Source organism: Brachyistius frenatus, unplaced genomic scaffold (assembly GCF_029030835.1).
Source record: "Brachyistius frenatus isolate BFR_SWC_R1_liver_20210118 unplaced genomic scaffold, ASM2903083v1 Contig_42, whole genome shotgun sequence".
In the NCBI taxonomy this organism is placed as follows: Eukaryota; Metazoa; Chordata; class Actinopteri; family Embiotocidae; genus Brachyistius; species Brachyistius frenatus.
Genome location: NW_027210641.1, coordinates 1,916,527 through 1,937,697, shown reverse-complemented (window position 1 = coordinate 1,937,697; position 21,171 = coordinate 1,916,527). Strand labels below are relative to the sequence as shown.

Here is a 21,171-nt window from a genome sequence, read left to right as displayed (position 1 = left end):
ATATTGTAAATATATAGCCATAAAAACTGAGGCCAAACTCTATATTCGTATTATTTTTCAAATCCTGTAAAAACACTTAAATCAAAATGAACAACGTGCTGCTGCAGAGCGATATTGTGAGTTCTGTATTTGTTGAGGGATGTTTTCAGGCTTGGCTTTGGTGCTTTGTGTATTTTCACCACACGTGTGAACTGACTCAAAATAAATTACCGTACCCGTGTTCGTTGATACGCTGAACAACAATAAAAGGTTTATGGTGCAAAGAAATAATTAATAACAGGTTACAGGAACCAAGACGGTACTTGTCAGTAGGATCAGTTTGTTGTTTTTTTTGGTCTTTAAATGGGACTTTGAACAAATTGAAAAATCACTGGACTTATTCTTCAATGAATAACACCTGCGTCAAACCTTAAATGGGATTGTAATACCATTATATTACCAATATATATATATATATATTATATTAATATTACTCTTACAGCATCTGGCGCGATATTATTTTATTACTTTTTCAAAATCAATGGCAATATCAATATTACAATTGTGTGTCAACGTTTTTATGGAGCCGGACTGAGACGGTCAATTTCAAATAATAATAAATTTTAGGAAAATACATTTTGAATATGTTTCCTTAAACGTAATGACACAGTAAAAGTGCATCTATTAATAAATAAATAGATGTGCAAACAATGACCCCAAAAAAACAACAACCCCATTGTTTTGTGAATGAAGGTTGCTTCCGTGTTCCTGCTCAATAAAGTTTCTGTGAAACGACCTTCCGCTGCCGTCATCCGGGCCTCTGCGTGCGCCGCGCCGCGCATGCGCACTCTTCCACTGTGGTTCGACCTCTGCAGTCGGTGAGTGTGATGGCAGTTTGAATGAAGAAGCGCATCTTGTCTGAAATCCCGCTTCATCCTCTCTTCCAGCTTCACGTGGCGCCGCGCGGGCGACGGCGGCGCGCGGCGCGGACGCGGACGAACACGCGGGCGCCTTCATTTTGTCTGCGGAGCGTTTTTACACCCGTTTGACCTTAATCCTTCTCTCCGCTCTTCCCTCCCCAGAGAGACCCGGGCTTTCACACCGCTGTCTGACCGAACCGGTTCTGACCACCTTCCGTAGAAAATGTACGCCTGCGCAAAGTTCGTGTCCGCGCCGGCTCTGGTGAGTTTTGGGTTTTCTCGAGCTGTGAAATCTGGTTTTGGTAAAATGTCCCGGAAGCCGTCCGGCGGGCCTTCAGAGGCCCGCGGGCCGGCGGAGCTAATGCTACGAGTCTGAATGACAGTGTTGATGTCCGGGGAGACTTTTCACTGAAAGGTACTTAAAATATTAATAATAATTAATATTAATAATTATTATAATTATTAATAATAATTATATATATATATATATATATATATAACGGCGGACATTTTCAGTGATGGAGGTCATTCACGCCCTCTGATGGAGCCGACCGTGGGACACACCGGCCTGCAAACACCACCCACCTCCTTCACTTGGGCTCCATCCATCAGCCTCCACCTACACCAGCTTAGCGGTTTAGTCTCGTGCCAAGGTCACCTGCTGGTTGGAGAGACTGGCACGAGCTCACCAGTTAATATCACGACGGAAGTGGACGAACCCCTGAAAGGAGTGTTGTCTCCTGTGATTGACAGGGGGGGACATTTTTTGAATGTGTCTCGGGAGGGGGGGGGACCTCGGGACCTCGTCCCAGCTGCGGTGTGTTTAATGACACCTGTCCTCCTGTTGCACCTGCAGGTCCGTGCTGGTTCCCGGGCTCTTTACAGACCCCTGTCTGCCTCCGTGCTGTCCCGGCCCGATGTCCCGACACAGGTAGGACAGAAACGCAGGATTCCTCCGGGGTTCCTTCAACACTGCAGAAGACACAAAGTCCAACACAAAGACACAAAGTCCAACACAAAGACCTAAATATGAAGAACTCGTCTTCGAAGTATTGATTTCAACGAGTTTTTAAACTATTTTAAACGACTCGTGAAAGTACAAAATGTCCCGTCTGACAGCGTGTTCACAAATGTTCCAGTTTATTTTCCCGTTGAAATGTTGACGGTCTTGGACGTGTCCCCGCCTCCCAGGACGCCGTGATGCCGCGGAGCCTCGTCGGCCATCTGTCCCCGAGAGGCTTCCAGACCAGCGCCGTCAGCCGGGACATCGACACCGCCGCCAAGTTCATCGGCGCCGGAGCCGCCACGGTCGGAGTAGCCGGATCCGGCGCCGGCATCGGCACCGTGTTCGGCAGCCTCATCATCGGCTACGCCAGGTTCGTCTTCGTCTCCGCCGCGTTATTTATTTATTTATTTTTTTTAAGAACGTGTATTTTCCGTCCTTGTGGTTGCCGTGACGACCGTCCTGACTGCTTCTTCCTCCTCCTCGGCAGGAACCCGTCTCTGAAGCAGCAGCTGTTCTCGTACGCCATCCTGGGATTCGCCCTGTCTGAAGCCATGGGACTGTTCTGTTTGATGGTCGCGTTCCTCATCCTGTTTGCTATGTGAAAAACAAAAACAAAAAGAAAACGACCTCTTGCCGTCATATAACACTTTCATTACAAAACGTGACTACATATTTGATTGTGGATACCAAAATTGTTCCGTGTTGGTGTCATGGAAATGTACATTTTCAAGTCTTTTCGGACGCCCGTGTCCAAATGAGCAAAACATGTATTGTACAAATGTAAGAAATTACGTGATTAAAATACATGTTTGACTATTTAAGGACGGCGGTAATGTTTATGTCTGGAATATCATGCGGCAGGAAGTCGGTTGGCTTTTCATCTTTTCTGTGGATCGGCCTTCTTCTCCATCAGAACACACGTCAGCTTTTTTTGGAGGTTCCACCTTAACGAGTTCCTGGTTCAGCTGCAGTTCAACGGTACTGTATTTAGGCAGCAAGTACGCGCTTGCTTTTGTAAATGCCACTGAATAAATCTAGATTTAATTGAGCTAAATGATGGGTTTTGACTTTTTTTGAATCGTCAAAAGTCCCCCGCGAGGTTTCAGAAGCTGGCGGATTGGAGTCCTTCGACCTCCGGGTGCGTCTCAGGCTGGACGTTGAGGCAGTAAAGTCTTAAACGTTATGAACATTTAAGTCACTTTTTAGGTAGAAATGTTTAACAGCTGCTGTCTTGATTTAAAAAAAAAAGAAAGTGTTTTACTGTGTTCTCTAAATATACATATTGAATGTTAGTTTGAACATGCCACCCTGAAGGAACTACTGACGGGTGGTTTACTTTTCAGAGACTAAACCATTAACCCATCATCCCACCTCCAAAAACAAAACAAACAAAAAAAACCTTGAAGATATAAATAAGCCATTGTAGCCCAAAAACTCAATTTTCTTTAAATATTTTAAGTTTTGTATATCCTAATATACAATCTGGGTGAAAACATAACGGTTAAAACCTCTATTTACATATTTGTATTACTAATACTCAATAATAAATAACCCTAATCTGGGGAAGTTGATATTAAAAGTTAACAGATACCACAATGCACTCTTTGAATAAACTACATGCAAACACATGAAGAAGCTCCAAGGTCCACTGTGACCACAGTATTAACAGTAAGAGCACTAAAACGACTATTTTAACACGGATCAGACCCGTTAACGTTAAAAAAAAACCAAGCAGATTATTTTAATTTGTCTTAAAACATATCTGGTGTGGATTTAAATCTTCTATTTCTGCTGCAAATCTACTTGTTGAAGGTGACTTAGAAAGCATGCAGACTGCAGCCTGGCTCTCTGTGACGAGTGTGACGCTTCCGGAAGACGCCGAGCTGCTCTCGCGATATTTCGGTGCAGCCGTGGGACTGTGGATACCAAGGGTTGTGGCTGAGGGGTAAGTGAGCACTTAAACCGACAGGAACGGGAATAAAACGGAATAAAACAGGAGTTAAAGACATGTTTTCTACGACCGCGAGGTACTTGTGCTCCGATACAAGGAAACGGCCTCGAAATAAACGTTGACACGTCCTCTGTTTACAGTCATATTTAGGTGCTAACATGGCGACGGGCGGTTCGTATGTTAACGCGGCGCCCGGAGCAGGTGACCGGCTCCTCTGTGGAGACCCGGGACATGTTTTTGTTGTGATGTCTTCTCCGTCTGCAGCGTTTTACTGCACGGAGACTCGGTAGCTCGAAGACCCCGCGGGGGGGGGGGGGGGGGGGTCGATGTCCCGCTTCAGGCGCGTGTTTGGACCAAAATAAAGGAACCGGCGATGTTTCCTGATGACGACACCGAGGTGTAAACAACCGGAGCAGCCGCCCTGCCTACAAACGCTTTGTCCAAATGTCCAAATGTCCTCTCCCTCCCTCCCCCAGGACTTCTCATTTAGTCCTTATCAACTCTTCATTTCCTGAAATTAAGTTTAGCTCCAGCTTTCACACGTATTGATAAACAGCTGATGCACAGCTGATGTTTCACTGGTTCTGTTGTTTTATTTCAGGACGAGGTAACAGGAATTCCTGAATATGAGTGATGACAAACCTTTCCAATGTACTGCTCCGGGGTGTGGACAGGTAGGTCCTCTGTTGTCACACAGTGTGGACAGGTAGGTCCTCTGTTGTCACACAGTGTGGACAGGTAGGTCCTCTGTTGTCACACAGTGTGGACAGGTAGGTCCTCTGTTATCACACAGTGTGGACAGGTAGGTCCTCTGTTATCACACAGGTTACCTCGGTCCAAAATGATGCTCCTTACAGACACCTGTTTGGACCCAAAGGCAAAAACAAAATGTGCTTTGTGACCCATCAAGTTCTATTGAGCTTCAAAAGTTCCCTGAAGTGTTTTTTTATTTTTTATTTTATTTTTTTTAAACTGTGCCCAATTTATTATAGTAAGAGAACAACTTATTATTATTGTTGGAACAAATTATTATCTTGTAGGAGGAGGTTATTAGATAGATAGATAGATAGATAGATAGATAGATAGATAGTTAGTTAGTTAGTTAGTTAGTTAGTTAGTTTATTAATCCCACAAGGGGAAATTATTTCGCTACAGCAGCATTATAGGTACAGGAAAGCAATAAACCAACAGTAAAATATTAAATATAAAAATGCACAGTATAAACAATAAATAGAATAAAATAGAATAATTAAATTAAAACTAAACTAAATAATAGTGCAAAGATTTAAACAAGAAAATAAACAAACAAAAAAAAAAAATGTAAACTTGTATTAACACGTTTTATCCTGTGGGAACAACTTCTTATTCTCTGGGAACAAGTGATTATTTTGTGCACACACTAAAAATGTATTCTTTAGTTATTAGAGACTGTAGTTTGTGCTGCAGCATCATTACAGTCACAGGATGTTCACCAGTATTATAAGACTCAGACTTTGGGAACCACCTGAGCCGAATAAAGAAATCATTGTAGGGAGAATCAAAACTAACTCAGTGACTTGGGTGATTATTTATTATTTAGCTTCTCCAGAGGTCGAAATACTTTTACACATATATGGTAATAATAAAATGTGATGAATGTGTTTCATCGTCAAGTCTGCTTTAATTTTTATTTCCCCCCCCTTAAATAGAGATTCACGAATGAAGACCACTTGGCTGTCCACAAACACAAACATGAGATGACCCTGAAGTTTGGTCCGGCAAGGAATGACAGTGTTATCATCGCTGGTTAGTGCTCAGTGAGATATTTACATGTAATTAATGCTTCGCATTGACATCTCCGTACTGAGACTTTCCTCCGTTGCAGACCAAACCCCGACACCGACCCGCTTTTTGAAGAACTGCGAGGAGGTCGGCCTCTTCAACGAGCTCGCGAGTCCTTTTGACCATGACTTCAAAAAAGCGACGGAAGACGACGTCAAAAAGGTCGTTGTCACCGTTAAACGTACCAGCAGATCCTCTGACCTGTTTAGACTCGGCCCTTCGCTGATCTGCTCCTCTTTGTGTTTCTAGTTACCGCTGGATTTATCACCTCTCGCAACACCCATCATACGCAACAAAAGTGAACCCACAGCTTTAGAGGCCCATCGAGATAGCCCTCTTCCTCATCCCGAGTCCACTACAAATGAAGACAAGGTACATGTTTTAAATCAGATGCTTCTGGTATTCGTGGTAACCACCGAGTGATTACAGGAAGGCTGTGATAACGGATCTTCTCCTGTTTCTGTAAACGGTAATTTACTCTGGAATTTGTAGATCTGCTGGTGGGAACATTCATCTTGTTTCTTTCTCTATTGGAAACACAGAAAACTAACATAAATATATATATATAACAGTACTGCACCAATCAATTACTCCTAGTCCTAATGTTAAGAAAAGAGCAGCATCATATATTAAGAAACAATTAAGTGATCTGGTGTTCATTAAACACTTCCTGCAGCTAAGGTCTTGTATGATGTTTCCAGGACTTATCTTTGCAGCCAGCCTCACTGCCAACATCCACTATAGTCCATCCTGCATCCCTCCAAGTTCCCAATGTACTTCTAGCAACCTCAGAGGCTAATGTTGTAATACAGCAAGCTCTCCCATCGCCAACATCTAGCTCTGTTATTACCCAAGTCCCATCCACTAATAGGCCTATAGTGTAAGTAACCTAAAATCCTAGTTTTATTAAATCATCATTTCTTTTTCCAAATCATTTTTGTGCAGTTTTGTCTTGGTTGGTATTTCACGAGGCATGTGCTTGTTTGTTTTTGATTCATTTGCACTCTGCGGGAACTTTTTTTTGCTGTAAACCTCATAAATGTCATCTTCAAAGACAAAAATCAGTGTTGCTCAAATATATATATATATATATATATATATATATACACGTTAATAGTGAAAAAAATGAATGGGTTTTCACATAATCATCCCTGTCAATGATCTCACTTTAATTTGAGCTACTACCCCGGCCAATTTTTGATTTTAACATCGAGCACTTACAATTTGGCTGAATCCTTGACTGAGGTGGGAAATTAAAACCTCCTTTGAGCTGTAGTGGTTAAACTTTAGCTCCAGAGACGGTATTATTTTACGTTTTACATTTTATAACTATATGGATTCCAGGATCATAAGTCAGATTTTCATAAAAATACCTCATTGAAAAGACATATAACAGTTAATACAATAACTCCTAATTTAGAGGCAAAACAAACCATCATCAAAACAAACCACAAGCTGATTGACTAAAAAAAAAAAAAAGGTTAAGCAAGACGTAATGGGGTTTATAGGAAAATGTACCAAATTTACCTTATAATTACAGTATATGTGTTTAATTAATATTATTTAAATAGCATTTAAAGCACTTATTTTTACAGAAGGTGTAGCCTATGTTTTCTACATTGCAGTCACAGAGGGTTATGTTTTGCAAAGCTGCATCACTTTTAAGTTCAGAAAATAAAGAGAACTAGAATATTTCCAGATATTTCTGTGATGAGCAACACATTTATTATCACAGAAGTAATTACAAATGACTCTTTCTTCACTAGTTTGTAAAAATCCCTGTTTGTATTCCTTGACGTGCAATTTTTTTTGCCAATCCCTGCAATTTTACCACCAAAGAAATCACATAAAAATGTGCAAATTGTATCGTAATTTATGAGAAAAGCCAACGTTAAATCTGGCATTTCTGATTGCAGCGTCACAAAACAAGCTTGTGAAATCCTGGACCGGCTGTAAAGTTGAGGTGAAACCTGTATTCGGTGGAGGCTGGTACTGTTTGAGGGAATTTGTACCTGAAAAAAGTTATCTTTTGTCTTTTTGGTCGTGAAATCCCTCCCTGAATGAGAGAAAACTGGAAGCTCTGTTTGATTCAGTGCAGCTTGAAAGAGAAGAGTGAATGTTTGAAACGTCGGACAGATGATTTAGTGAAAAACCCTCGTTTTCCTCAAACTGAAATCACTTTGCAGCCACAGATCAATATATGGGCGATACTGATGACACGTGGAACATCTTAATCTTAATTTCATTGTTTGCTCCGTTACAGAAGTATTTCTCAGTTTTTATTTATGTGTTTTTTTTGGTTCTGTCTTGGCTCCATTTTTTATTTCCATCAGTTGTTGCCTGAGTATGATGTTATTCATCCTTGTTTGCACTGTGAGACATTTTGTGTTTTGTGTGTTAACTGCATAGTTGTGTGCCTCATTGTGATTCCTTGTCTCTCCTCTCCAGCCCGGTGTCTGGTACCTTCCCTGTGCTCTTACAGCTGCCTAACGGCCAGACCATGCCCGTTGCTATACCTGCATCCATTACCAGCTCAAGTGTACATATTCCATCTACGATCCCTGTGAGTGTCGCCGGATGTCTTCTATAAACGCTGTTTCAGTGTGTGTGAAATCGTGCTTTCGGTGACCTTTAACTCACTGAAGAAAGACGGCGAAAACCAACTAACAAGAAAATATAGTCTTGTTGCAAAGTTTATGTAGGAGCTGTTGTGGAGCTTTTGAGCACATCACACCATCTTCCTCTGCAGAAGGAGTTTGCCCAGTTGTCAGTTGTAATGAACAAAAGTATTGAATGACTTCCTGCTCTGAGTCTGAGTCAAATTTATATGGGAAGTGTTGCTCTTTTCCATATAACATAACACATCATTTATGGGGGAATAACACTGTTTCATTGATAGTTTATTATTCCGATTGTAAATTTGAACCGGAGGGACAGTTGTGTCGGTAAAATTGAAATCCTTCTAAAGTGACAACTAAGCTGTAGTGATGCATTATTATCGTTCGTATTTTCTTTCCTCCAGTTGGACAGCGGGACTGTTTACAACTTTGGCACCTCAGATTTGGCAGCGAGTTCAAAGCAGGAGAGGTTGAGTGAAATAATGGACTTCGGAGTGTAATTGTGGCAAAGACACAGGATTTGGCAGAAGCGCAGCAGGCGTCCGTCCAGGACACTTTGCTGCTATTTGTCCTTGTACAGTTAAAATCGTCTCTCTTGATTTCTGGCACAACAGAGAGATGGTACTGCTGCTGTGTTTTGCATAACTGCAACCCATGACAGCGTCTCATATAGGAAATATGTTGTAAACGAAGGTCTCGTGGATGGTTTTTTTTGGACTCCCCCATGTGGAGGCCTGTCTTATCGTTCACTGTAGCCCTGATTGTCTTTGTGGAACACTGAGCAGCAGATGATTATCTCCTGATAGCGGCACAGCAGGGAGAAACCTCCATCTTCCCAGTCTGTGGGGATAGGAAGAGCAAAAGGAGATGGAGAACATGAACCACCAGTGGGCCTCCCTTTCACTCCATCATCCCCCCCTCCTCTTCTCTCTCCCTCTCTTGCTCTCCCCACCTCCCTCCATCTCATTGTCAGCGGCTGTGAAGAGGAGGCCTGAGTCTGGCCTCCTGACTCGTGTCTCTCCATCCTCTCTTCAGCCTCCCCGTCCATATGCTCTCACGCAGGCAGGCAGAGGTTCATTAGCGTGCACACGGCATCTCCATGTGGCGCTGCCTCCGCAAAATAACAGGCCATCCAACCTAATGAGGCTGAGATATGAGGAAACTCTGAGAGCCTGCCACGGCTGTATGTGTGTGTGTGTGTGTGTGTGTGTGTGTGTGTGTGTGTGTGTGTGTGTGTGTGTGTGTGTGTGTGTGTGTGTGTGTGTGTGTGTGTGTGTGTGTGTGTGTGTGTGTGTGTGTGTGTGTGTGTGTGTGTGTGTGTGTGTGTGTGTGTGTGTGTGTGTGTTGCCTGGTTTTTTACCGCCGAAGACTAATTTTCTCCGTGCTGATCTGTGTCTGTGTCTCTGCTGTCAGCTTGTCAGACCTGTCACCGTAGTGCCTAACGTCCCCGGGATCCCAGGACCTCCCTCGCCACAGCCTCAGCCCGTCCAATCAGAAGCCAAGCTGGTATTTATTATCTCTTCTTCCGGTTACATTAAGCATCATTTCCATGTTGACTCTTGTTATTTCCCATCCGAGAGAGATGATAAGAACCGAGGTAATGAGAGAGCCTGCCGACACCAGAACAATAAGGTTGCTTTCTTTGAGAAAGATGAATGTGAGGTTTGCAGTATTCCAAAAAAACAATGTTAGGTTTTTAATCCTTTTTCTTTAATTGATCCACTTTCCATCACCAGGTTTTCTGATCATTGAATAATTATGATAATCATTTTTTAAGCAAAATGCCAAACATGTTCTGGTTTAAAAATAAATGAAATGTTAATATGTTTCATGGTTGCTGTACAGAACAGGATTAAAAACAATATCAGGCAAAAATAAACATTAATAATAAAAGAAGCTTTGCTAACAAAAGAAAAACCCATTAAAACCAGTTGCTGTTTTTAGGCATATTTTGCTGTTTTGTGACATTTTATAGACAAATGATTAATCAAACAATAATGTGTAGCTTAATCAATAATAGAAGTGCTCATTACTGCCCGCCCAACAGGATTAACATAATCCAGGTACAAAAAAAAAAAAAAGTGTTCCAAATATGTGTCTGTGGGGAGAAGACAGTCACAGCAGTGTTGTTGTAGCGTATTAAAAGTGATGGTTGAAGGGCAGCGATATAAAGTGCTGTGAGGGAGATCAGTGGCAACGTGATGAAGCACGGATCACAGGACCTGTAAGTGTTCGCAGCATGCTCTGCCTGAGGAAATTAACAGCTAAACTGCAGAGGAGGTGTGTGTGTGTGTGTGTGTGTGTGTGTGTGTGTTTAGGAGGGAAGGATTGATCCTGACTGGTGAGTAGGAGGAGGAGGAGGAGGAGGAGAAGGAGGAGGAGGAGGAGGAGGATGATGAGGAAGGATGGAAGGGAGGGGCAGGGAGTTGTCGGGGATCACGGGGTACGGAGATGACAAACATGGAGACAGCGTTGCGCTCAGCACGCAGTCAACCGGGGGGCGGAGCGGGGCGGGGGCAGGTGGGGGGAGGGGCAAGCAGCGAAAGCCAGCTGGGGGGCATCCTGGCACACGCTCAGCGAGACACATTAAGTCGGCCTCACCCTGCATGGAACCTTTTGTTCAGCAGAATCCTGCCTGACCTGCCCCCCCCCCACCACCACCACCACCACCACACCACCACCCCTCCTCTCACTCACGCCTCCTCCCACTGCACTCAGCTCATCAGCAAACACCTAATGAGCCTGAGTCAAGAAAACAGACCCCCAGCTCAACCTGCTCCCCCCCACACCCCCCACCACACCTCCTCCTCACCCGCCCCTCAAGGGGGCGCGGAGACAGCACTTTACAAGGACTGATGATGCTGCAAAGACCACAATAATGATAATTAACTTGCTGAATTTAGAAGATTATGCTGTTAATTAGTTGCAAAATAAAGATAAGTAATATAGTAGCAGATGGTTGAATAACACCCATGAGATGGAGGGTTATTACACTGATGAGGTTTCCATGGCAGAGATGAAATATGAATCTGACTGGCTTTTCCCTCTTTCTATGGGCCATTCCAAGAGAATAATATCTCGCCTCTGCCAGAAGAGCTTCTGGAAGGGTATTACACGATAAACTAATTTGGTAGATAGATTGGTCTGGCAAAGGTAGTTGTTAGAATAATGTGGTCCTCTGTTTTTTCATGTAAATGTATTTCCCTCTCACTTTGTTATTGCTTCCAAAGGCTTGTTCACTTTCAGCTTGTTTGCTCGATGCTTCAGGAGTCGACCTGTGAATCGCGGACGCCGATCTGTGAATGAGATGCTTTCTTGTTGGGATAGTTAGGGTCACATCATGTGCTCGGGCTCTACCAGATTACAATTATGCAAAGTAAATATGAGGAGCGTGCTACATTTGCATTGACAGCCTTTTGTCTTTGCGAGCTCATTTTAAGCATTGAAGTGTACTTTATAAAATTAGTTTTACTTTCTTTCAGGATTTGTTTTTAACTCCGATTTGTGTCCTCTTTAATTACCATACTTGTGGGTCGATTCAGAGTAAAGGAGGATATTTCACATAATCTACATTTGTAAACTTGTTTATTGAGGTGTATTTTGAAATTTCTTGAGTTTTTAGTTTTATTAAAATCTTCCCAAAAGATCAGACACACTTGAAGCAATCTACAGCTTCAGTCATGCACATGTTCACATTCAATTAAATCTTAATGGTGAAAAGTGTTGTGTGTGTTAAAAGCAGCCTGAATAGGTCTGTGATATAATCCCAACGGCGGGTTATTCCCTCGATGTGATGTGCACTGTGCCGTTTTTAAGACAACCAGGTAGAAATGCTGCTGAGATTCAAACACGTCCTACACATCTGCACTTTGACAGAGTTTGAGAAAATATTTCAGGAAGAGGATATACTGCCCGAAGTCAGGAGTACAACACCTGTAGAGACCTCAAATACATCTGATTGTTGCTAACTGAGCTTCTACAAATGATTTTATTAACAGGAGAATATTTCAGGTTTTAATTAAAGTGTTATTGTTTTATCTTTGAAGTAATTATTTAGATTTTTTTATTTTGAGTTTGATGAGTCCATGTGGGCAACTATCACACCTTGCACATCTTTAACTTATAGGAAAGTTTATTTATTTATTTCCTCCCTCAAAAATATAGTTTTTAAACTCCTGTTTTTAAAAGCTTTTGGTTCAGTATCTTCTCCTTTTCATGGCATTGACTTCATCTCTTGGCTGTTTTCTCTCTGTGACAATTTCTGTTCCTAGAAACTGAAAGCCACATTAAGCCAGCAGCTTCCTCAGGTAACCAATGGAGACGGTGGTGAAGTCCAAAGCAGCGCTGTAACTCACACTGCTGCTCCCGCGTCTCCTGCTCCGATCCCGATCCCCACCCCGACCCCGACCGCGGTCCTGACTCTGGTTCCGGCTCCTCACCTGCCCACAACCGAGGAACCGTCCCAGCATTCCCTGCAGCAGCCGGCCACCTCCACCACAGAAACACCTGTAAGTATTCATGACCACAGTGTTGTCTTTTTACTCGTGTCTCACCAGTGTCCTTCAGAAGAAACTTCTTTTCTGTGTCTTAAATCTGTGTGTGGGACAATTTACTGCTTATAAAAGCACATTATCAAGACTAAAGCACCATATTTACTGGTTGAAGCGTGTCGCCGTAGTTCGACCAGGTGTTGTGTACCGTACGGCTGCACGGTAGCATTAAATAACAGATTTACCGTCTTGTTTATTTATTCTTCAGTCAGATAGTTCCTGATTTAATTTTCTTACTACGTAAAGTTACAATCTCAAAGATCTCAGTCTATATAACTATATTGTATGTCTCATGTTTTAGTATTAGAGAGACTATAAGTATCTTGTCAGAACAAATATCAAATAAATTTGTATAATACCTCAGACTTAATGTACGCTAGATGCATAAGTCGTAGCTGATCTTCGAGTATAATTTGTAGGAGCATTAACGTCTTTTGTAAGCACAACATTATAACACATTACATCACAGTGGCTTCACTAAGATATTAAGACATATCAGACTGAGTACATAGAACAAACGGTTTGTATTGTTGTTGCTATACAGGCTTCCCCGGTTCCCCCTGCGCAAAACCCTCCGAGCACGGGGGGGCGGCGGCGCAGAACCACAAGCGAGGACCCCGATGAGAAGCGGCGCAAGTTTCTGGAGCGCAACAGGGCTGCAGCTTCTCGCTGCAGGCAGAAGAGGAAAGTGTGGGTCCAGTCTCTGGAGAGGAAGGCCGACGACCTGAACTCCATGAACGGACAACTGCAGGTTGGCTTTCCGTCTTCCTCTCTGCTGCTGCATGCTGCGAGCGCTCCTTCATCCGTCTTTGTTTTCGCGCTCGGATGCGTCCGTGTGCCGGTTTGTGTTCGTAGGCGTGTCCGTCTGTTTACCATTGTGTGCTGTTGGTGTAAGCACGTGTACACAGACTTTTCCCTTCTGCGGTGATGAAGTCATTAAAGCCGATTAAGAAGAGCTGCCGTGTGACAGCAGCGGTGTGTGAGCCCTTTACATCGATATGTCCCTGCCAATAAAGATGTATCCTCCAGATGTCAGCCGCACACAAGCGTGTCTTCGCTTCTGTCTCAGCAGTTTACCGAATGGCCTCAAAAATCTCCGAGGGAAAGGTGTCTTTTTGAACCTTCATTTCACTGGAAGCAATTAGGATCTGATGCTGACAAGTTCGAAACAGTTCATGTATCTGCTGTCTCTGTTGATAAGTGTGAGCCGGGGGTGCGGCACATCGGTGTTCCAGACAATTAAATGAGATGTGGTGTTTATTTGCTCACTGTCTTATGTTTCTATGAAAGCAGAGTAAGATGCGCAGGGTGGAGGAGGGGATACACGGCAGCGGGAAACCAAAGGGGTTATTGTTGTTAATACGTGGATCAAAAACAAGTTATCACCACTTGTCATGGCAGCGCTACTTAATATTTTATTTAAATAAAGGGAAGGATGGGTAAGTGAATGAGGTTATAAATAGAAAGAGCTTCATTGTTAACTACAAAGAAGGAAACAACATGTGGCTGAGAATAAAAGGGCGCTTTATATGAAGGCATTAATCAGCAGTGCAGTTTTTGTAAAAAACCCCCATGCTGACATGGCCCAGCTGATCAGCGAAACTGCCTCTAATGATGCACAATTATTTTAACATCATCCTTAACTGGCTTTTTAATGAGGTGTCAGACCAGGCAGCTCACAGCTTCCAACATCACCCAAGGCCCATTTGCTCAATTTCGATTTATTCACAAAGTTAAAAACAAGTTTTAACTCTTCAAAGTCTAGCTTAGTCCGGTTTGCAGGCAAAAGCACAAACATGTCACCTTTTGGGGAAAAGGTTCGTCTCTATAATTCATTTGAAGCGATTTAAAAGAGCGCCTGTGTTTGTATTGGCTGTAAATGGCAGCAGTCATGGTGGAAGCGCAGTGAATACGGTGTTGGCTACATGTGATACATAGACTCCTTCCAGCTGTGTTTAAATCTGTCGTACAGTAGTTCAGCCCTGCCAGCACCAGCAAGCAGATGGAATCAAATAAATTGGCTGCTTTTAGACTAATAGATTGAGCCACCCATAGTCCTTTAAAGGAGAGGAGAAGGAGCTTAAATCTGCCAATGGGTGTTCTGCGGGCCCCCGGCCGCTCTAAATCCAGTTAAAGTCACCTTCAGCGTAATGTGGCTCTCTTTTACGACATGCAGAAATCCTCGGCTCCCTCGGGAGCTGTAACGACACGCGAGTGTAAATCTCAGCGGCATCTACGAAGTCGCACCGACAATCCGAACAGTTCACCTCTGACAAATGTGCTGGTCGGCAGCCAGTGAAGGCCCATAATTATTGTGCAGGAGAAACATAAATGAAGAAGTGCATCCCACTTTATTCTGAATTCATTCATCATATTGTTACCTTTCTCTGTGTTCGCCGTTTCTCGCGTGAGAAAATATGAGTTTATCTGCAGTAATGCTGCGGACGGACTGTAACAACGGAGGTCCTCAGACTTTAACCCGCTGATCCCTTTAATAATCGGCATGAGAGTAAAGATAGAGCTGTTCGTGTATAGAGGGCCCAGAGGCACACTCCAGTGTATGTATGAAGGTCCTTGTGTCAACACATGCTTTAGGATCCTGTTGAGGTTCAGCTCAACGTCCATCTGCCTCTTTGGAGTTCAGACTCAAGCTAGACGGGCAACTTGCCTGAGAACATTCACCCATAACGGTTATCGGCTCAGACTTTGGTGGAGAACAGGACAGAAATAAAACATAAAAAATACATCTGAGATCCACATTTTGTCTCTCTGACATGTTTATTTTCAGTGTTATGTGTGCAGTGTGTACACCAGGGGTCAAAGGCCAATATGTTGGCACCACATATTGAAGTAATCAAATATCTAAAAATCAGCGGTCCGGCTTCACTTTGAAAATTTGGTTCAAAATTTGTAATTAAATGTAAATAAAAGGCTCATTTATATTTGATTCTCACAGAAAGGGGCTGAAATCGGACCTTCTACGTGTCTCATGTGGGAAAATCACTTTGGGAGCTTTTGAACTGTCTTGTGTTTGTCTTCATGCCGTCACCTGACACAGAGTGACCACTTTATCGAGTGCCGCTGTGTGTCTCCTCTCTCCTTAAGAATGAAGTCACCCTGCTGAGAAACGAAGTGGCTCAGCTGAAGCAGCTTCTTCTGGCTCATAAAGATTGCCCTGTAACCGCCATGCAGAAGAAATCTGGCTATCACAGTGAGTAATGCTCCATTATTCTCAGCCCGAGGCTTCCAGTGAAACGTGTCTAAAATGAGCTCCGGCTAACCACTACAAGGACATGTCTTACTTATGGCCAAACACAAAGAGCTATTGACATATTAGGTCCCTTATTTTCTACTTGTTTTCGAAAAACTTTGCCAAAGTTTCCATATTTATGGGCGATGGCGTTGGAGACTGATTCTCACCGCTGGCGTTGTCTCGCTCCTTTTCAGAAGCCACAGGTGGAACACACAAAACATGTTTTCCCCTCATTTGACACCGAGATAACTATTTGTTAGATGAAGTTAAATTTCCACTGTTTGCTTCAGGAACGATGTTTACAAACCGAATGTTTAGAGCGTGAACTCTCTCTTTTTTTTGTTGCACCCACATAAGGTAATTAAAATCTTTATTTTTAACGTTTTTATCTCCCAATGATCATCTTTATGAATATTTAAATAAGTGAGAAGATTCTGCCATTTGCAGCTTCCTCACTTATATTTCCTGTTGTCAGCCGGTGCAGCACAGTGTCATCACACCGTCTCATTTAGAATTATATCACCTATTTTTCTTCGTTTCCTCCGACCGCGGCTCTGTCACTCTGATTTTCTGGCCATAACTCACCTTCCCTCACAGATGAGCCCGAACGCAGCCAGAACCAGAACCCCCCACCCCCACCCCCCTCCTCCAAGCTGCTCTAAACGCCTCCGCTGACTTGTATTGACAATGATTGCTGCTGAAATGAGTCCATTAAAGCAGCGAGCTCGACAAGACTGCAGAAAGATCTCATTGTGGGGCGTCCACCGAGCTACGCTGTTCATTATGCATCTCTTATTGCTAACCATCCCACAGACACACGTCATGTGCATTATGGGACTGATGGTTTCCAGGCTGTCAGAGTCGGGTCTCATTTGGTGCCGTGCAGATTGTTTTTTTTTTGTTTTTCTTTAGCCGGATCTGCTCGTGAATTGGGTCATCTTCCTCGTGTCTGTCCTGTCTTCCTAGACCTCAGTGAAGGATGACATTTGGAGCTCGTTTTATCCCGTTTGGAAAAACCTCTTCCGAATCCCTCAGTTCATCGGTTTGGTTAATGATGACAGGGGTGGTAGATTTTCAATGAGCTGAGAGGGAAAGCCAACTAATGTGAGAGTGAAAATAAAAGTCCAATTGAATGGCAGGAGTGAAATAATCCAGCGATTCTCAGCCGTCTTTGATGAGCTCAAGTAGCCTTGTGCCACATGTTCATTTCAACTGATTTTAAACTGGATGAATTGTTAAACAATTTATTCACTCCATTCAACTTTTTCACCATTTATCCAGTAGTTCCAAGCAGCTTTCCACTTTTTTATCCACTGTTGTTTGTTCCATGTTTGTTCCATGTTTTATCCATGTTTCATCCCATGTCCAGGGTGGACCAATCAGGGAGTAGTGAGGGTGGCTACGTGTGATGACGTTCAAGTCGAGCGTTTCTTTTGAAATGTAGTTCCAGCGACGGCAGCGGTGTTCGATCTTCAGCGCACAACCTGCTTCGTGTTGTGGTCGATGCTGATTTGTTAAACGCTGCTGCTGCAATACTTCCTAAATGAAGCCGAGGTCTGCGGCCGTTAGGATGCGAACACATCCCGAAACCATCCTCAGTGGAACATGGGGACACCACGCTACCGTGGCATCATATTTACATATTTTAACGGTGTATTTGTTAGCCTCAGCTAATATTTGACTTTGCATTTGCCTATTTGAATGGTTTATTAGTGTCTTGGAGATATAGTCAGTCAATTATCTGTAACTAATAGCTAACGTCTTCACACACTTTCAACTGCAACATAAATGCAGAAGTAATTTTTCTAACTTCTGTTTATTTGAACACACTGCACAGTCTTTCCATTTATCCTCTGACAACTGCAGAATTACCTCCTGGGGCAAGAAATCACTGGAATAATCTATTTTTACTAATTAGTAAAAACATATTATATAATGCTGACTGATCCATGGCTCTCACTCATGGCTCTCTTGTTTTCTCACTGTTAAATATCCCGTGAGGCTGCACTGCCCTCCAGACCCTGTAATACCCTTCATCGTCCTGCCCAGCCGTAGCCATGGCAGGTGGGAGGAAATTACCCAGACTGCCCCACAAACAAGCCAGGACATGCTTTCACTTGGCACACCAAGCTGTCCATCTGTTTACAGATCTGAACCCCACTTCAGAAACCCAGAGAGCGGAAAGAAGCTCTGTCCGCCCGGAGAACCAGAATTTTTTTAGGGTATTACGAAATATCAGCCAGCCACAACTTAATGTTGTTAGGAGTAATAATGCTCCCTTGAACATGAAACAAAACCAGCAGGCTGATTTATTCTGAGCTTGACCTTCTGCGCGGTAAAACAGCCGGGGAGTTTATCGCTCTTTGACATTCACTTGCACTAAATCACACGGTCAAAGTCCAGTCAAGGAGCCTCCAATGTGATGACATTTGTAATGCACTTTAATTGCATCTTCTTGCTTATGGAATCTTTATTTTACACCCTCAAATACAAAACCCAGTCATTAATTACCAAGTGCCATAATAAGTGACTTCATATCATTAGAAATATTAATTATCATTGTGCTCCTTATTCCTTTATGAAACAGAGCATGAGAGTGGAGTCTTTTTTTCCTCCATCAGGATCCAATTAATTCAATGCAACTGCCTAACAGCTGGTGGCATTTCGACTCCAAGTCTTCCCTACTCTCCAGTGTGAGCATCATTAAAATCAGGTGCTGTAATCATCTGTCGCTGCAGTAGTTGGCAAGGTAACAAAAAACAAATGAGAATGCAGTTAGGGATGGGAAACACTGCCACATGCCCCAGAATGTAATGCACCCTTATGATGTGGGTTTAAATTGACATTGGAGCTTTAATTAAAGGAAGGGTGCAGAAGAAGCATTATGGGGATTAATGAAACGGTTTGCATACACTACATGCAAATAGCTGTTTTACATCTGATTAGGCCTGCGTGACGCCGCTATCCCGAGCCTTCTGGATCGCATCCTTTTGAGATCAAAAGTCGTAGCTGCTCAAACGACTGTTTTTCCGATGCGTTCGCAGTCTCTGACAAAGACGAAAGCTGCGAGGAGATGTCGGTGCCCAGCAGCCCCCAGAACGAGGCCATACAGCACAGCTCCGTCAGCACCTCCAACGGGGTCAGCTCCTCCTCCACGACCCCGGCGGGCTCCGCCCCCTCCGCCGCCGCCGCCGCCGCCGCATCCAACCAGAGCACAGAGGAGACTCAGCCGCGGAGGGGCGCCGCCCACTCTCAGCCTTCGGGGAGTTGATCGAGCCGAACTGTGCCCGAGCGCCAACTAATCTCTCCGACAGACAGAGGAAGAGCGATGCTCTCGCTCAGCTTCAGTTGGGACCGTACTGTCGTTCATTTATTCCTGATTGGTTTCTTTTACGTTTGGTCCATTTTGTACTTCGTAGGCAATGCTTTTTAAAAATGCAATGTTTTCTCTGGAACTGAAGAAGACAAAAGAACAGGCACTTTAGGTGTAAGATGTAAAACGTGTGGTTCTTCAATGTTTTTGTATTTGTGTGATTTATTTATTAATCTTTAATCTTATATTTTTTTATTTGAAAGCGATCGGCTCGAACGGCCGATCGGTGAATCGTTAGCGACCTTACCAAAGTGTTGTTGTGGCTCATCTGTAATTTGTTTGCGTATTTGTTTTCATGACTTTTGTATCTTCACGATGAAGTTCCTTACATTTTTGTAATTTGCTTTTATTTATTTTATTGTTTTGCACATATTTGAGAGATGACGCATTTACTTTCTACGAGTTTTGACAGTCAAACACGTGAAGTACCGGCAGCTTTTTAGAAGTAGATTTGAACACGTGACACAAACCTAACTCGCTGAATCAGATTTCAAACTTTTCTGTGAGCGAGATCAGCTGTAGTCGCATCGTGCCGTTTGAATGTTCGAGCTCCACCTCTGCCTGTAAAATAGTCTTAATGGAGGTGAGCTGCTTAGAAATGTGTTATTTCATGAACATTCCACCTGTAGTCTTGATTGTTCCTGAAGCAGTGATTGTAGGATCGCAGTACCTTTTCCACTCAATCATCGCTGATGTTGACTTCATTCAGTGCCATTAATGTTTTTTTTTTTGTATAAATGACTTTTTAATGCAGATTAGCTTGATTTGATTGCTGTACTCTTCCGATTTTAAGGGTCTCATGAACACCGTTGCTCAGTAGAGGAGATCTCCTGCTTCTGTTTTTCAGTGTCTACTGCAGAAACACTGAAGGACATCGGGCTGTTTTCATAATTGCAAGTCTAGACGACATTTTTAGAAAAAAAAAAAACATTGTAAATAACATCGATGACTCATTGTACGTGATCTTTCTTGGTATGATGTACTTTGTTTTTATAGGATTGTCTGGATTCAGTAGCTGAACCCTTTTGATCACATGAAGTCTGTTAGCGGTTTAAAACTGACCTGAACAATCTTTGCTTAGGAAATGGCTCTCGCTGACTCTTTAGGTTATCGTGTAAAATGAAATCATTCTGATGTGAACTGGAATCACATCACGTATTTAGAGTTACACTCACTACGGTTCTGTAAGAGTTGTGAGCATTTTGTCATTTAAATAATTGTAAGAAGCAAATCACACACACCATGAAGTCAGTTTGCCTTTTCTCTTAGTCTGTACTGGCTCACTACTGTGTAGTTTTACGAGAAGCTAACACATTGTTTTCTTAAATTATTATTTTTTTTAAAGTTTAACTGTTCTGTGCTATCTGCATGAGATAATAATTCTCTGCGAGAATTTAATTGTTTATTTGATAACGTCTCATAAATATCATTAAACAAGTTATTACAACTTGAGTTGTGAAAGCTTTGGTTATTTGTCTTACCTCGGCTTCACTGCGGGGTGTGACGCTGTGTTGAAAGTGTACTCGTAACGTGAAAGTTCTGTATACAATTTGAATTGATAAGTTGTTGTAATAAACCTTTTAATAACTCTTTAAAATCCAGCTTTGCTTCCATTTAATTCCCCACCCTGAATTCATCAGAATAAACTACAGATCGGATGAAAATCATAAATTGTCAATGATGAAAGTTTAAACAAATGG

The 21,171-nt window shown here is 42.8% G+C and overlaps 2 protein-coding genes across 4 annotated transcripts; both read left to right on the top strand.

The window, feature by feature from the left end:
• Positions 1–787: 787 nt before the first annotated feature.
• atp5mc3a (ATP synthase membrane subunit c locus 3a) lies at positions 788–2,726 on the top strand. The gene is made up of 5 exons (XM_069702597.1): positions 788–857; positions 1,062–1,161; positions 1,756–1,830; positions 2,091–2,275; positions 2,393–2,726. Exons 2-5 carry the CDS (start codon positions 1,123–1,125, stop codon positions 2,505–2,507), a joined length of 414 nt encoding a protein of 137 aa, XP_069558698.1. The 5' UTR covers positions 788–857; positions 1,062–1,122; the 3' UTR covers positions 2,508–2,726.
• Positions 2,727–3,812: 1,086 nt separating this feature from the next.
• atf2 (activating transcription factor 2) lies at positions 3,813–21,068 on the top strand. Of its 3 annotated transcripts, none has more exons than XM_069702593.1 (12): positions 3,813–3,850; positions 4,458–4,530; positions 5,545–5,641; positions 5,721–5,839; positions 5,927–6,049; positions 6,379–6,557; positions 8,126–8,240; positions 9,709–9,801; positions 12,567–12,803; positions 13,390–13,596; positions 15,951–16,056; positions 19,143–21,068. In XM_069702593.1, the coding sequence occupies exons 2-12, from the start codon at positions 4,483–4,485 to the stop codon at positions 19,367–19,369; spliced, it is 1,551 nt and encodes a 516-aa protein (XP_069558694.1). In that variant the 5' UTR covers positions 3,813–3,850; positions 4,458–4,482; the 3' UTR covers positions 19,370–21,068. The 3 variants fall into 3 exon arrangements, with proteins under 3 accessions (XP_069558694.1, XP_069558696.1, XP_069558695.1); XM_069702594.1 differs by having other exon boundaries at positions 3,843–3,932; XM_069702595.1 differs by lacking the exon at positions 9,709–9,801.
• Positions 21,069–21,171: the final 103 nt, after the last annotated feature.

Excerpts from the sequence above, each read along its gene's own strand:
- atp5mc3a (XM_069702597.1), top strand. The coding sequence starts at position 1,123 with ATGTACGCCTGCGCAAAGTTCGTGTCCGCGCCGGCTCTG. Across the intron at positions 1,162-1,755 it reads TCGTGTCCGCGCCGGCTCTG|GTCCGTGCTGGTTCCCGGGC; the intron begins GTGAGTTTTGGG and ends TTGCACCTGCAG. Across the intron at positions 2,276-2,392 it reads CTCATCATCGGCTACGCCAG|GAACCCGTCTCTGAAGCAGC; the intron begins GTTCGTCTTCGT and ends CCTCCTCGGCAG.
- atf2 (XM_069702593.1), top strand. The coding sequence starts at position 4,483 with ATGAGTGATGACAAACCTTTCCAATGTACTGCTCCGGGGTGTGGACAG. Across the intron at positions 5,642-5,720 it reads TGACAGTGTTATCATCGCTG|ACCAAACCCCGACACCGACC; the intron begins GTTAGTGCTCAG and ends CCTCCGTTGCAG. Across the intron at positions 5,840-5,926 it reads CGGAAGACGACGTCAAAAAG|TTACCGCTGGATTTATCACC; the intron begins GTCGTTGTCACC and ends TTGTGTTTCTAG.